The 15,167-nt window shown below is 42.0% G+C and overlaps 1 protein-coding gene across 1 annotated transcript in view; it reads right to left on the reverse strand.

Moving 5' to 3' along the window:
• The window catches only part of MFSD2B (major facilitator superfamily domain containing 2B), a 40,861-nt gene continuing 25,694 nt past the window's right edge, over positions 1–15,167 (reverse strand). Inside the window, 7 exon segments of the mRNA XM_041421715.1 lie at positions 1–2,247; positions 3,245–3,421; positions 5,222–5,365; positions 6,898–6,987; positions 8,933–8,949; positions 11,630–11,710; positions 12,987–13,070. Coding sequence (XP_041277649.1) covers positions 2,190–2,247; positions 3,245–3,421; positions 5,222–5,365; positions 6,898–6,987; positions 8,933–8,949; positions 11,630–11,710; positions 12,987–13,070 — 651 coding nt within the window. The 3' untranslated portion in view covers positions 1–2,189.

Raw genomic sequence — 15,167 nt, forward strand, 5'->3', positions numbered from 1 at the left:
ACCAAGTTTACCTTCCAAGAGTCTGAATTCAGACTGGGTGTTATACAGTTTTAGAGGCAACTGCACAACTGATCTGGAAATAGTATTGTAAGCCACATTCAAATGGCTCAACCCCAGCCACCACTTTCTGCAGCCCTTTTATCACTGGGCAAAGTGTTCAGTTAATATAAACTGACATGGACCCACTGCCTTGTAGCTACAGATTTATAGTAGCTGAAAACATATCCCATTAAAAAGCATTAACAGCCTTTACTGGGCCTTCTGATTATTTTTAAATGTGACTATTCAGAAATACACAAATATTACAGATTAAATCCAATGCTGCAAACTGTTCTCTGCGATGTTTTGGAGCTATGTGATATTGCTACATAACTTAACTACTTCAAAGGGCAGTAAATCTGCTATTTCAAATTCCATCAGACTCAAAATTGTAAACAGGCTTATGGTTTTTATTGTTGTAAACACATATGCCCCAAGCAAACATATCTTGGTTTGTCCAAAAACTGAAACAACGAAGAAAACAAAAAACCCCAGCCTTAGATGGCAAGTCAACAGAAATCCTAAATGAAGTTAACTCTTACCCACATACACTCCAAATATACCTCAGAAGCACCCTCACAATTAAGCATTTTGAGGACAGTTCATAAGGCCTTTGACTTCAAACCTGCCTGACAAGGTTTCAGTATCAAACTCAATGAGACGCTCCGTGGTTGCACTGATTTTACATCCCAGCGTCCTTCAGCAAAATCTTTCTCAGTTTTCCAGCCCAGCACTGTGAGTCACTTCCCTGATGGCCCTGAGCAAATTACAGGTGGCCACTTCCTCCAGGTGCTCTGGAACAGCAGCAAGCCTCTCCTCCAAAGGCACTTCTGGTAAAGCAAAAAGGCACTCACAGAGGCACACAGGGAAGGCAGTGGGATGAAACTCATGGCTTGTCTTGCATTGTGATAATTTCTTCAAGGTGAACAAACCTCTTGGGTTCCTCACTCTCCCTTCCAGATTTAGATATGTCTTCAGAGTCCCATCATTTTAGCTTAGGCTTGGAGCCAGTCTCTGGAACCATCACAGAAGCCAAGAATGAACAGGTCTGAACTTCAGTGCTCCAGAAGGTGCCTGAGATTAGGTGTGTCTTTCTTTTAAAAAGTGTGCTCAACAGTATAAATCTATAGTAGAAATGAGTTGATCTATCTAAAGCATGATAACATCCCTGACTGAAAAAAGCCACCATCTAAAAGACTGGTATAGTCTCATTATTACAAAATAGGTGCAGACTAAGACTAATACCCATGCCATGGTTTTTTGTGAGGCAGAGAGCCTACACCATGTGAGAAATGGGTATAGTGATTACTTAAAGGCCAAAATTTAAAGAAATTTGAATTACATAATTTTTGGAAGGGACTATGATTTTTCGTATCATCAGGGGAGATGTTGATTTTGAAAACGCGAAGTTCTCATTCTCTAACAGAGATCAGTTTACAGGTTTCAGAAAACATCAGTAACAGGAAATGCAGAGTTCTATTTCTTGTAGAATCTATAAACTTAGATTATATCAAAATCTCTTTCAAAAAAAAATGAAAAAAAATCCTCAAAATATGTTTGCATGAGTGATTTGCTTAATTTCAAAACAAAATAAATCCTAACTTCATATAGTATACTTCAAGTTCCCAAGTGCTTTCCAAACACAATAGTGTGCAAGTTACAGGTAGAGATTGTGCTGAAAATCCACCCTAGCCCCCAAGGGTGAAGCATATTGTGAGTTAATACTTGGATGGTGCATCATGAATTGGACTCAATGACCCTTGTGAGTATTTTCCAATTCAGAACCTTCAAAGATGCTCTGGTCACATTTACTCTTTTTTTTTTTTTTTTCTCTTAATTTACAAATGCATAAAATCTCCCATGAACAGGATCACAGCTTCCCATGAATCACTGAAAAAAACCAAACAAAAATCCCCAAGCCTTCAATAGCTTGCATTTCTGAACATGTGCAATGTCTTTTCTAGCACAGTACATGGAGTTAGGTGTATATTTGCACCAGGGTCTCCTCTCTTGATTTCATTACTGGCTATGTCAGAATCATCCTTTGTACTTTTTGATAAAATGTGAGCAGAGAAATGACCTAGAAAACTCTCACAGAGTTGTTGATGGGATGTGAGTCTGTATTTGGAAAGCCACTGCATTCAGAGCTTTCAGACAGAGGTGTCCTTTTTGTGGCTGTCCAAGCTGTCTGTGTTTTGATGGCTTCTCCTGGTAAAAGCAGAACAAATGATACATGAACACACTTCTGGCTTTCGCTGCTGACTCATCAAGCTGAGTTTGCAATCTCAAACAGCTGAGAACTCCAAGCAAGGTGTGGCTGTTCTGGACAATGACTGAAGCTCCTGAACAGAGGAACCAGTCCCGTTTTAGATTGTTTACCCTGTCCTCTCCAGTCTGCACGGAGGCCTTTGTCATATCTGTTAACCCTATGCACATATCTTGAGTATTTTAGGGCAAGAATTGATCCCAGGCACCCTTGCTTAGGTCCTGGAATGGACCTCTTAGCATGGAAATCAGTTTCCAATTCCAGTAAATTGGGATAATAAAACCAAGGCAAAGGAACAACCTATATTTTTTGGTATTTTATCCATCAGTCTGCTAGGACTGTCCTTATGTATATCCTCAAGAGTTGACAGAGGTGGATGAATTTGAGCTAGACAAGATTTTCCTTGGGGAAGGAGGAAAAAGGAGGAAGGGAGAGTGACAGAATAAAAAGGGAAAGAATAGTTCAAAGCTGACCTCTTTTTTTCTCCCACAATCTTTTCTGCCTACACTTCTAAATGGTTTGGATGTTTCTTGTATCCCATAAACGCCAAGAATGCAGTCAACAACATAACATTTTCTTCTGTATAAAAGTAAATTGTAGCTATTCACATTACCCCCGCAAATTTAATCTATGTAGAATATTCCTCTTTTCTGGCCTGAAACAATGTACCACAATAGTGCTTTGTGAGCCACTCCAGAGAAAACATAAATAGGGCAGCTGAAATTTCTGATAAATGGTCCTCTAAGCAGGTTGTACTGCACTACAAAAAAGAGATACTGGAACATGTCATGGTCCCATTCCGTTAATAATTTGACTAAGAGCACATTGTTTTATTTTGTTGTAAGGAATATAGGGATTCTTTACAATAATAATTTTCACAGTATGATTAAGAGCTACTGCAGGGGTGTTGTTGCTGTTTCACTGCCAGTCCAAACTTACCTTAACTCTTCAAGGGCAAGCTTTGTTTCTTTCCGACTTTCTTCAGTGATGGGGTAGAAAAGAAGTATAAATAAACCTAAAAGGATGAGGATGGCAGGGACTGCTCCAATGAGGAGTTTCAGTGTGAGGATCACATCATCTGACTGTCTGCATATCCCTGGCTTGTACCCAGTAAACCTAAACAAATGGAAACAAGTGATGTGTGTATGTCCAAAGCTAAAAGGCTGCTGTTCACCTGAAGGCTTCCTTCTCCCACCCTCCCTACTCTTCAAGAATTTTCTTCCATTTTCCCTCCACCTCTCTTCCTTCTCCCCACTACATTTCAAATTGTGTTTTTCAAACCTCATTTTTGTGCTTGACTTCAGATTACTGCATTATCTCTGCATTTTCTTGTTATTATATATAACATTTAGGTTCATTATTTGAAATCTATCCAATTGCTTGCATACTTTTAAAGAAAGGATTGTGGGATCCCATGTAAGGAAATAAACTGATGCCCAGCAAGTTCCACCTGAACATGAGGCAGAACTTCTTTCCTGTGCAATGACTGAGCCCTGAATAGATTGTCCAGAGAGGCTGTGGAGTCTCCTTCACTGGAGATATTCCAGAACCATCTGGACACAATCCTGTGCCTGTGCTCTGGGATCACTCTGCTTGAGCAAGGAAGGTTGGAAGCAGATGAGCCACTGTGGTCCCTTCCAGCCTACCCATTCTGTGGTTCTGTGGTTATGTGAAATTAATCTGTTATGTGTTTCCTATTAATATTCAGCAAAGTATTCAAGCTCTGCTTTAAAAGCATGGAAGTAATTTCACCAATTTCAACAGCAATAATTAATTTTAATTTAAACACACACTTAAGCACTCGTCTCAAGATAGACAAATTTACTCAAGTGCTCAGAGTTAGGTACACTTCATTGATTCAGGGCTTCCATGCAGTCCCACAACTGCTGATATACTCAAATTCCTACTCCCAATTTGTGGAATGAGTTTTTCTTCTGAACATCCACCCAATGAAAGCTCATTTGGCATCGCTCTGTCTTCTGTGTTCTCCCACAAACATCTGCCTTGGCAAATTACTGGAACCCAACTGGAATGCAATTGAAAAGGAACTAATTGGGGAACAGCGAATTGTTTGAAGGTTTTAGCAATAAGCAGTTAAATCCCTAAGCCCAAAACATTCAGCCAACATTGCCTGTTATTTAGCAATTTCAGCTCAAGATCCCAAAGCAAAACATTCTGGTTACCAGAACCTAATCTGGAGCTGAGGGCTAGATTTCCCTTCTAAGTATTTATTGTGTGCTGTAGCAGGGACAGGCACAGGCCCTTTCTGCCAGGTCTTGCACAAAGGGAGGGCAGGAGATGCCTGGCCACTTACTCAACCTGTCTGGTCAGAACAGACAAGACCAAGTGGAAAGAGACCATAAACCCTCCCTTAAAGTGACATGATCTGGGGGACAGGGAGAGCTGTGAGAAAGGCTGTTCCTGACCCTGATCTGTATCCAGTTCCCTAAAACCATGCAGGAACTGGTGATCCTTTCGTGCTGAACATGAAAGGTCTCTGGCACTCCTGAAAGCACTCCAATCCATGTAAAGTCTTACAAGCTCATAGAGTCCAGTTCAGGTGCAACAGGGAATGCACAAAGCACCTGTATCACCTGTGGGGGACCTTCATCTGCTGCGCCTTCGTGTTTAGTTCTTTATTCATATAAGCCACTAAAATTTACATGAGTAATTGAAAAGAGGAAAATCTAAAGGGAAGTCAGGTTTTTCTGAGTAGAACAATGTCAGGGCAAGTAACTTAATGTTCAGTTGTCTGGCCTAGATGGCACCAATCCTGTCTTTAGTGGTCAGCCATCTGGAGCTGCTGGCACTTTCAGGCTCAGGGCATGAATGCAATTAACTCCACCGGGTAAAAGTGTTGTAACCTCAGAATGCTTTCAGAGTAGATCCACTAAGCGGAAACGCAGTGTTACTTACTCCAGTCCTGCTGCAGAAATTCCTAAGCCAATTCCTGCTGACATCTTGGTAAAAAAAACATAAGAAGAATAGAAAATGGTTTCATGTCCTTTCCCATGAGGATTCTGAAGGCGAAAGTTATCAACAACATCAGGCAGCATTGACCTAGAAGTGAGCAAGATAAATGAAAAACTCAATACAAAATTTCTTTTCAGAGTCCAAACTTAATGAAATAGAGCACAGCCCTCCTCCATTTTTAAGCTGATTGATGCAGCCATGCATATGAAAGAATCCAGTTAAAAAGGTTCTACTCCTGGAAAGGAGGACAAAAACTGTGTAAGAAAATCATGGCCATATATTACAATGTGGAAAATCACTGAAAAGCCATCAAACACTTGAGAGGTGACATAATTTCCTAATCTGTCTGTCATTCCAACCAGAAGTTGTGATATTAAAAAAGAACAACAAAACCCCCACCACATTTCTTAAGATTTCAAGGGACTCTGAATGTCTGAATAGTTGCACTCTGAAATAACTCTTCTGACAAGGTAACAACATTTTCAGAAACCAATGAAACCTATTCTCTTTCCATTTCAAAGAGACTGAATTAGGTAATGGAGAGAATTAGAATGGAAGCTGCTTGAATGTTAATTGTGAATTGACATTTTATTTCCAATATATGTAATCATTTACTGTTGGAAAAAGAAAAGTCTTCTCACCCTCTGTGCAGAAAAGCTTACACAGTCTGACAACTAATTTCAAACTATGTATTCCATGATCTCTTGGAATTTTCAGGGCATTATACAAACAAGTTATGGAAAACAGTGCTCTCAGCAACGGTCTTGCTTTCTGGTTAATATGATCTCAATAACAATTATTCAGTCTGAAGAGGAACTGTCCAGCCATGCTCATCCTTGGGTTGTTTTCCCACACTTATTTTCAGTCCTCAGGTGCAAAGGACCTTGAATTCTTGGTTTCTTATAGTCATAACTTTGAGCATAGGATCCATACCAAAGGACTACTCAAGCAGGGACACACAGAATCATGGAATGGTTTGGGTTGGAAGGGACTTTAAAGCTCATCTCATTCCAGCCCCCTGCCATGGGCAGGGACACCTTCCACTATCCCAGGTTGTTCCAAGCCTCATCCAGCCTGACCTTAAACACTTCCAGGGATGGGGCAGCCACAGCTTCTCTGGGCAGCCTGTGCCAGGGCCTCACCACCCTCACAATAAAGAAATTCTTTCTATAACCTAATCTAAATCTATCATCTTTCAGTTTAAAGCCATTACCCCTTGTTCTATAACTTCATGCCCTTATAAAAAGTAGGGTTAGACATAGTTTGCCTTATGTGTCCTCTGCTACATTCTTAATTGCTCAGCATTAATTGATTTGCCTAACTTCATAATTCCTGAAGCAATGTTATCACACATTGTATAGCTACTTAGATTATTGATTAATTTACATGTTCTCATGTACAAAAAGCAGCTACAGTTATGGTGGATGTAGTCTGTTAACAACAGGACAACAAGCTCATATCACTGTATAATAGCATTCACTACAAAACCAAAAAAAGATTCTTAGAAGAAGTGACTCCTGCCATATTCTGCCGTTTTCAGAGGCAAATTCCATGCAGTAATACATACATGTAATGCAGAAATATATCCATTCCCCACCTCAAATGTAAAATTCTCCTACCATGGCAAGAGAAGAGATGCTGCAATGCTCAGACCAGAGACGAAGGCCACGAAGTAAGCCAGGATCAGGTTTTGAGTAGATAATTTCTTCCTTCCTAGTATCCAATCTTAATCTACCGATCAGGTTAAAGCCATTCCCCTTTGTCCTATCATTCCATGCCCCTGTAGGAAGTCCCTTTCCAGCTCTCTTGAAGCTGCTTTAGGCACTGGAAGAGGCTCTAAGGTCTTCCCAGAGCTTTTTCTTCTCCAGGCTAAACAGCCCTAGCCCTCTCAGCCTGCCTTCATGGTACAGGTGCTCTAACCCTTTGATCATTTTTGTGGTCCTCCTTTGGACTCACTCCACCAGGTCCACAACCTTCTGAGGTTGTGGTTCCCAGAGATGGATGCAGCATGGCAGGAGGGGTCTCATGAGAGCAGAGCAGAGGGGCAGAATCCTCTCCCTCAGCTGCTGCCCACACTGGTTTTGAAGTGCTTGGTTTTGTAGGCTGCAAGTTCACATTGCTGGGTAATCTCGAGCATCTTGCTAACCAACATCCCCATTTCTTTCTCCTCAGGGCTGCTCTCATTCCATTCACTGCCCAGACTGTTTCTGTGTTTGGGGTTGCCCTGACCCAGGTGCAGGATCTTGTTCTTGGGCTTGCTGAGCTTCCTGAGGTTCCCATGTGCTCACCTCTCAAGCCTATCCAGGCCTCTCAGGATGGCATCCCTTCCCTGCAGCATGTCACCTGCACCACACAGCTCAGCAAACCTGCTGAGGGTGCCTCAGTCCCTCCCTCCATGTCCCTGACAAGGACGTTGAACAGCCCTGGTCCCAGAACAGCCCTGGGGCTGACACTCCTCACTGGCCCCCACCTGGACACTGAGCCATTGACCACAGCTGTTTGGGTGCCACCATGCAACCAATTCCTTATGCACTGAGTGGTCCATCCACCAAATCCATGCCCCTCCAGCTTACAGACAAGGATATCGTGCAGGACAGTGTAACATGCTTTGCACAAGTCCAGCTAGACACTTTCAGTTGCTCTTCCCTTATCCATGAACGCTGATAATTCTCAGGAGATTGCTAATCAGCTTGGACAAAGATTTTTCTGCCAGTTAAATAACAGAGATCACCAAATGTCCATTTCTATTCTAGGCACTGGAACTATTTAATTTACTATTAGAGACAATGCCTTAAAACATCCTCATACTGCATTTCAAGGGGAGTGGCAGGGCTTCAGTGGTCATTTTAAACTGTAAATACACCATTTCTCCAATCACCTTCAGCCTTGATGAGGAAGAATTTGCTTTCATTACCAATCACCACTTTAAAGCCATATACATACTCAGCAATAAATAAACCCAAAAGTCAGAGTGGTTTACTCCACTCCCCACAGCCGGATCCACTCATGACACTGCATGACAGCCACAGAGGTTACCCTCAAAACCAAATTAATTTGGGATGCTTGTTTTCTGGCAGTAGTTAGAGTCACTAGATTTCTTCAACTTCAGCTTGAAGCAATGGGCTTACAGGACTGAAAATCCACTATTTTAAATGTTGATTGAATGCCTACTGCCCAGCTGTCCTATACCCGTCACATGCTCCATCTCCCATGCCTGTGAACCACAGGCACAGCAGCACATGTAGAATCCAGAACCAGGGGCTTATCTACAGGGCTTTTTAATGATGGGGATTAGTTTAACATTAAGTGTTTCAATCCTCTATACGTGCAGCTTGGGAGCTGAGGGCATAAGAGCTTTCACAGAGAGTGATTCCCCAAAGCACTGCTATTTACAGTTCTGTATGATGAGTGATTCTGGGAGTCCTAGAGTCTAATCCATTATGTTTATGTTTTAAATGCATTTCCCATCTAAAGCATTTGCTCCCAAGCTAAGGAGGCAGAAAATAACCTTTTCTGACTGCAAGTTCCCAGCACAGGCAGATAATCCTTGCATTAGCCCGGTGTTGTGGCAAAATCGTTATTTCACCACAAGAGAGCACTCCAGCAATATCAGATTTTATGTTGTCTATAAGCAATTTTATGACTGCCTTATGCTCCACATAGGGCACCCACTCAGAAACCAAAGCACTTAAACAAAATTCCAGATCGATACTAATAATCATTGTAACTGTAATTTCCTGGAGAAAGAGAAGCAGGGCCAGCAGGACTGAGGTTACAATGCCCTAAAGCCTCGCTCATGCAGTGGCAGCGCAGTCATGGGGGCAGTGCTCCCACTGCAATAAACAGCTAATGCAGCTCCTTCTGTCTTACTTGCAAAGCAAATACTCTGTTACTGGCATCTGCTCCCTTGTCACAAGGCTGCTGCCCTCTGGGTTATAAACCAGATCCCACAGTTATCCTGTGCCTTCCATCCGTGCCCTGGCAGCGCCGTGCAAGGTGACCCTGCTGGGATGCTGAGGGTGGCTCTGGTCTCTGCAGCAGCGCATTGTGAAGGGCGAATCAGGAAAAGGTGCAGGGAGCATGTGAGTGGAAACAGGATGGGAGAGTGGAAATGGGGCTGCAGAGCCAGGACTCATCCAAAGGCATCTCTCCATGCTGCACAGCGCTCATAGATGGCAAATAAACAATTGCATATCTGTGAGGAGGTGCTCTTATTTTCACTAAATCCTGCAAAACCCACTGTTGTCTAGGATGGAAGCTAGAATTGTGGAAGAGAGCCATGTTTGTTTTTAGACGCCTTGCCAAAACTGTGAACCAAGAAGATGTCACACTTCTTAAAATTTCTCGTGACAACTTCAATTTCAGTCACCAGCTGAGACTTACCAAGTGTAAGTTCAGTGTTTGCCCCGTGAGGGCAGAGCAGACACCTAAATGAACACAGCACGTGGAAGATGAAGGAAATAAACAGGAGAGAATAATTTCCAGCTTGTGCACCAACCTGGTTCTGGATGCTATCCACAATATGCTAAGAATGATATCAAGTATCCTGCTTGGGAGCAGGCTAATTCCTGCTAATTCCAGAAATTCTAGGCTTTAAACTTCTAGGAACTTGAGATACTTAATCAGTAGTAAGACTTGATGGTCATCTCTTTTGGGGGAATGGGTAAAAAGAGAGAAATATCAATGGAAGAAACCCCAGATTCTTGTTGCTTATCTACCCCTTCTAAACTTTTTGAGGGCTCTCTTCAACACAGGCTCACCTTAACAGGAAAAATTAGTCTGGAGCACTGTGACCTTTTTTTTCAGGAAACTGAATTTCCAATTGGTAATTCATGTTCACCCTGAAAGCTGAGTGAGGTTTTAGAGAGAAAAAAAAAAAAAAAAAAAAAAAAAAAAAAAAAAAAAAAAAAAAAAAGTTTCTTCCCTGTCTCCTTCCCTTCCAGTAGAACATTCCCCAATGACAAACTTAGGAGCCTTAAATGATGTGCTTTTATTTCATAGTGGGAGAGTACAGATTAGTTGTACAGATCACACCAGGTGGCAGGGTAGAAAGCTCCTGTGGTGCATTGTCAGACACAAAATCCATCACTGAGCACACACTGAGTCCCCTGAGAAATGTCTCCAAGGTGAAACAGAAAGGTGGCTTTTTTTAAATCCATCCCCCACTTAGACCATAACAGTCAAGCAACTCAACTGTAAAATTAAGTTAAACCATGTTTACAGAGGTGCTGACAGGCTTTCCAGTCATGTAAAACTAAATTTATAGAGCCAAGTTGGTTGAAGAAAGCATTTTTTGTAGCCAAGTAGACAGAGGAGGAGATTTCCTAAGGAGGAAATCTGCATTCCCAGGTCTAGTCAATGGGCCAATACTGCTTTTGGCAATTTCTTTGCTCAAGTGGTAAAAAGAAATAAAGATGGGCCTCAAATTCCAGATACCTACTTCAAAACACATCACAATTCAACATATTTGGAACTTGGGTTTTAAAGTTACTTCTGATTCTCTGGAAGTCATTACAACACAGCTTTTAATTCCAAAAATTATAACTGTTCAACTCTGCCACCAGACCTAAATTTTTCAGCTTTGTTCAAATTTTGACATATAGCTTTGGGCTGGATTTTTCAAGTCCTCCTGCTTTGTTGTGCACAAGGCAATTTTTCTTTCCTCTTTCATAAGTAATTGAAGGTAAACAGGGGGAAAATGGGGAGGAACAGGCCTACACAATAACTCACCAAGGATGATGACAGAAAATTGCTGCTGTCTGCACTAAGTAAGGGACTTAAAATAATCCATCAGTGACAAGGGCAGGCTCACTGAGCTGGCTTTGCAGAGCTGTGTCAGAGTTAAACTAGGCTTCTTTTCTCAGGTAGGTCACCTCTTTCTTTACTTCACTAATAACTCTCCCTCCCTATTCAGAGGGATGTGGATGCTCCTAGAGGGGGTGTCTAACAGACTTTTGTTTCCTTCTGTGAGACTGCATTACAGACACCTCAGCAGCATATAACAAAGACAAAACAAGCCTTGCACAACAGATAACTTGTCAACATGAGGCAACTCAGATCTGAATTTATAAAACCTTATTGAAGCTCAGTTCTGAGATCTTCAAATGACGAGAATTTGTGCAGATTCTTAAATAAACTGGGACCTCCCTCCAGCATCAATCCATTTTTCAAAAGTTTCCCTTGGAAACTTGGAATCTGTCTGAAATTTGGTATAGTGATTTAAAACAAACTCTGGAACGAGCAAATTTCACATAGATTGATGTTACAAGCACTTGAAAGAGCTCCTGAAGTGGCTTGTTGTCAAGCGAAATGAGCACAAGCAGAATTTTTTTCCTCAGAGGATTTGCTTACCGAAATCCCACATGCTGCACACTTCTTGCCAAATCTCTGCAGAAACTTCTGCCAGAAGGGAACGCTCACCACTGCTGATACCTACAAGGGACAAAAACCTGTACTGTGCTTGCTTCCACTGTCTTCTTCAGCTGTAGAGCTCACAGACATCTTTTTGTCTAGTACATAAAAACCTGAAAGGAAGGTGAACATGGAGATGCTTGCTTCTCCTCATCCTTTGAGTGACTTTTTAAAATTCATTGTTAAGCTATCCATCAGAGGGTTTTCTACAGTCAAATCTCAGAAAATAGTGTCTTAAAATTTCCTTTTCTAATGCAAGGCACAGCAGTCATAGCTGTGCTCAGTCATTAAAGTTCAAACATACTGCAAACAGCCACACTTGGCGCTAATGCCTTTTGCCACACTGCCTGAACCTGACAAATGATGAGTGAATTTAGCTCTACCCCATGGTACAGGAAGAAAGTTGAAGTGCAAGATGAACCTATCCTAAGATATACTTAAGAGTACATTCCATACAGTGTGTCCCTTCTTAGGAACAATCTGTAAGAGAAATAGTTGCTTGCAGCTGACATTACTGTTTCAGACACTGAACTACTCACCCACAGCAGCAACAACCACAAGCAATGTAGTACCTATGCACTGAAGTACTGCTACTAATGACAGCCTTACACTTGACCTTTATTTAAATGTCATCTAATTGTTAGTTATATTTCAGTCTTTACTTTAACTCTACTGTCTCTTGTCTCTCTTCTTGGTGCAGAGTCTTAAGATACCCAGCACTCCTCTTTTGCTCTCCAACACCTTGGTTTAATGGTTTTGGAAAAGATATGTCTTATAATGTGGGAAAGGGTAAGTATCACCTAAGCAAGCAGAATTCTACTTCTGTATGTTAAGAAAAAAGATTCTGTAAAAGGATCTTTTTGTCACACTGCCAATTGCTCTAGAGAGGAATCTTCATATTTCTGGGTATTTTAAATATTTATCCTTGTGAGCTGCCTAGCCCAGAGGAGTCGTGTGTATGAATATGCAAATTGAAGTTGCTTAGTTTTCAGCACATAGGACTGGGGAAAGGGACAAAGGAGGTAAAATTCCAGACCTCCTTTCTAGAAGCAGGTTCTGTCTTTTATAGAAGCTGTGGCTTACAGGCAAAACCAACAAGGAATGAATTAAAAGCTCCAAACCACTATTTTTTCAGAAATGCAGCGTGGAGGGAACACCAAACTTCAAACAGATGATGCAAAAGATAGTGTAACTTCCTAACAGCTCTGCTGAGACACAAAACTCTTCTTGTCTTCTGTAACTTTTTGCCAAAGTCCAGCGAGAGCCAGGTAACATTTGGGAGAGAAGTGCAACTCACCAAGATGGTCACCACCAAATACTGGAAGTGATTGCGGAGGCCAGCAGCGTGAGTGCAGAACAGGACAAAGTTTCCCTGCTCCAGCTGTGGAATTTCAGACATTTGGTGACCACCAAAAGACAAAGGAAAATTTTAAAAAGACAGAAATTGCATCACACTCCATGGTAATTAAGTATAGTTGGTGACTGCTTTGTTTGGGAGTCTCATTCTTGCCTTGTTTACAACAATTTAAAGAAGCAGTAACTGTCCCATTACCATTGGAATAACATGCCAGTAATACTGGGGCAAGCAAGAGGCAAGCCACACCTAATAGAGCATAAAATTGACCAAAACAGAAATGGCCCTATGAAAGAATTCTGTCTTGAGGCTTTATTCCCTATGTCCCAGTTGCCTTGTGTTGTCTCAGCTGCAGGCTACCGCTAGAAACTGCCCTTTCTCTTCCCCAGCAAGGCCATAAATCTTTCTCCAGAAGCTCTGACTCCAAAACAAGTAACATTTCAGCTGTAATAACACTCCTGCCAACTTCCTGTAGTAAAGCAGCTGGTTTTGTATGCACCCTCAGCTGCGGAGTGTAGCTTTGGGCCAGATATCTCCCTACATCTGAATCCTCATCAGATGGGAGGATCTGACTGCACTGTGCTATGTGACAGGTGAAGCCACTGCCAGCACCATGCTTCTGCAGAACTCAGGGGGATTCTGAGCACCAGAATATGATGGAGGGTCAGCTTCAGCAATTCTGCAGAAGCAGAGTGACAGAGGAGGGTTTAATACTCATGCCACAGCAGCATGATCAATTCTTGCTCCCTTTGTGTGCTTGTAGATTACAGGTGGCCAATCACCTGGACACAAATTAGGATATCCAAAAAGTTGTATCCTATCTCTATTGCCACAAAGCCCTTCCTTAATTTGTGTCCCTGTTTATGCTGCCCTAATTTTAGACATAGGATATCACACTCTGGAATTACAGCCAATGCATCTTTACCTGCCTATTCCTTTTGCGGAGCAGCAATCCACTCTCTAAATTCCACAAAATCAGTGTCCCTCCCTCAAGTAACAGCAGCGAGGGTTGCTCATCCTGGCTCAACTGGAGTAACAGAGCTTCCAGCTTCTGCCTCCCCTCACACCTTCCCTTCAGTCTGCACAAAGAGCAAAACACAGAGACATGGACTGACAGATGATCTTTTCCTCTCTGGGTGCTGCCAGCAAGTAGCTGGCTGCCAGCAACCAGATGTGCTCTATATCCCTGCTGACTGAGGGGATGCTGGAAGGATGTGGACAATAAGGGACCCTTCATCTTTCATCTTCTCCCTGTCTCTGCAGTTGCTCACAGTACCTGCAGATCCCAGACATGAGCAGAAATAACTTCTGTTATTGTTTCTCACCCTTGGGTATTCCAGCAAGGACTAGCAGCTGCTGTGCCCAAATCCAGGCCAACAAAAAAGTTCAGTGCTTCTTTGGCAAACAAACTTTTAAGCAGTCCTTCCAAGGAACTTAATAATTCACCAGGACTGCTGGTGAGCACAGCACTGCTCTCTTACATGTCATATTCTTGCCTTCTGTCCTGCTACTCCCTTGATCAATGGTTCACGTGACTAATAGTCTCTTGACAAAAATGTGATAATTATTTGCTTTTCAAAATAAATCAAACTTCAACTGATATGCACAAGTTCAGAGTAAAATAATATATTTACTGAATTGAACATGTCCTAAAAGTGAAGCTTAAAAAGGCTGCTGTACTTATGGGGACTGAGGGTTTCTTACTGAGTGGCTTTTCTACAGCTCCTCTCTATGGGAGGATGCACTGCATCTTTTTGTGAGAACCACATCCAATTGTAGGTCCTCATTTCAAAATGAGCTCTACCTAACTCTGACACAGGTGAGACCTCCTGCCTCTGAATGTCTTCTTACTCTGACCTAATGCCTTCCGTCACAAAAGACTCCACAAGACCCAGTTCAGCCACTATCTGAGAGCAGTCACCTACACAAAGGAGAGGGGCAACAGTTCAAACAGGGCACACAGAGGGAGGAACAGACAGAAGAAAAAAAGCATTCTCTAAGAAACTGAAACCACAGGAGACTGTGGATGGATAACACGGAATGACCCAGATTGGGTCACTAGGACTAGTTCTTCACCTTTTATGAAAAAAAAGAAAGTCTTTAAATGGTCAGGACTTTGGCTTT

The sequence above is a fragment of the Onychostruthus taczanowskii genome, unplaced genomic scaffold, assembly GCF_017590055.1.
Source record: "Onychostruthus taczanowskii isolate IOZ18803 unplaced genomic scaffold, ASM1759005v1 scaffold11, whole genome shotgun sequence".
NCBI lineage: Eukaryota > Metazoa > Chordata > Aves > Passeriformes > Passeridae > Onychostruthus > Onychostruthus taczanowskii.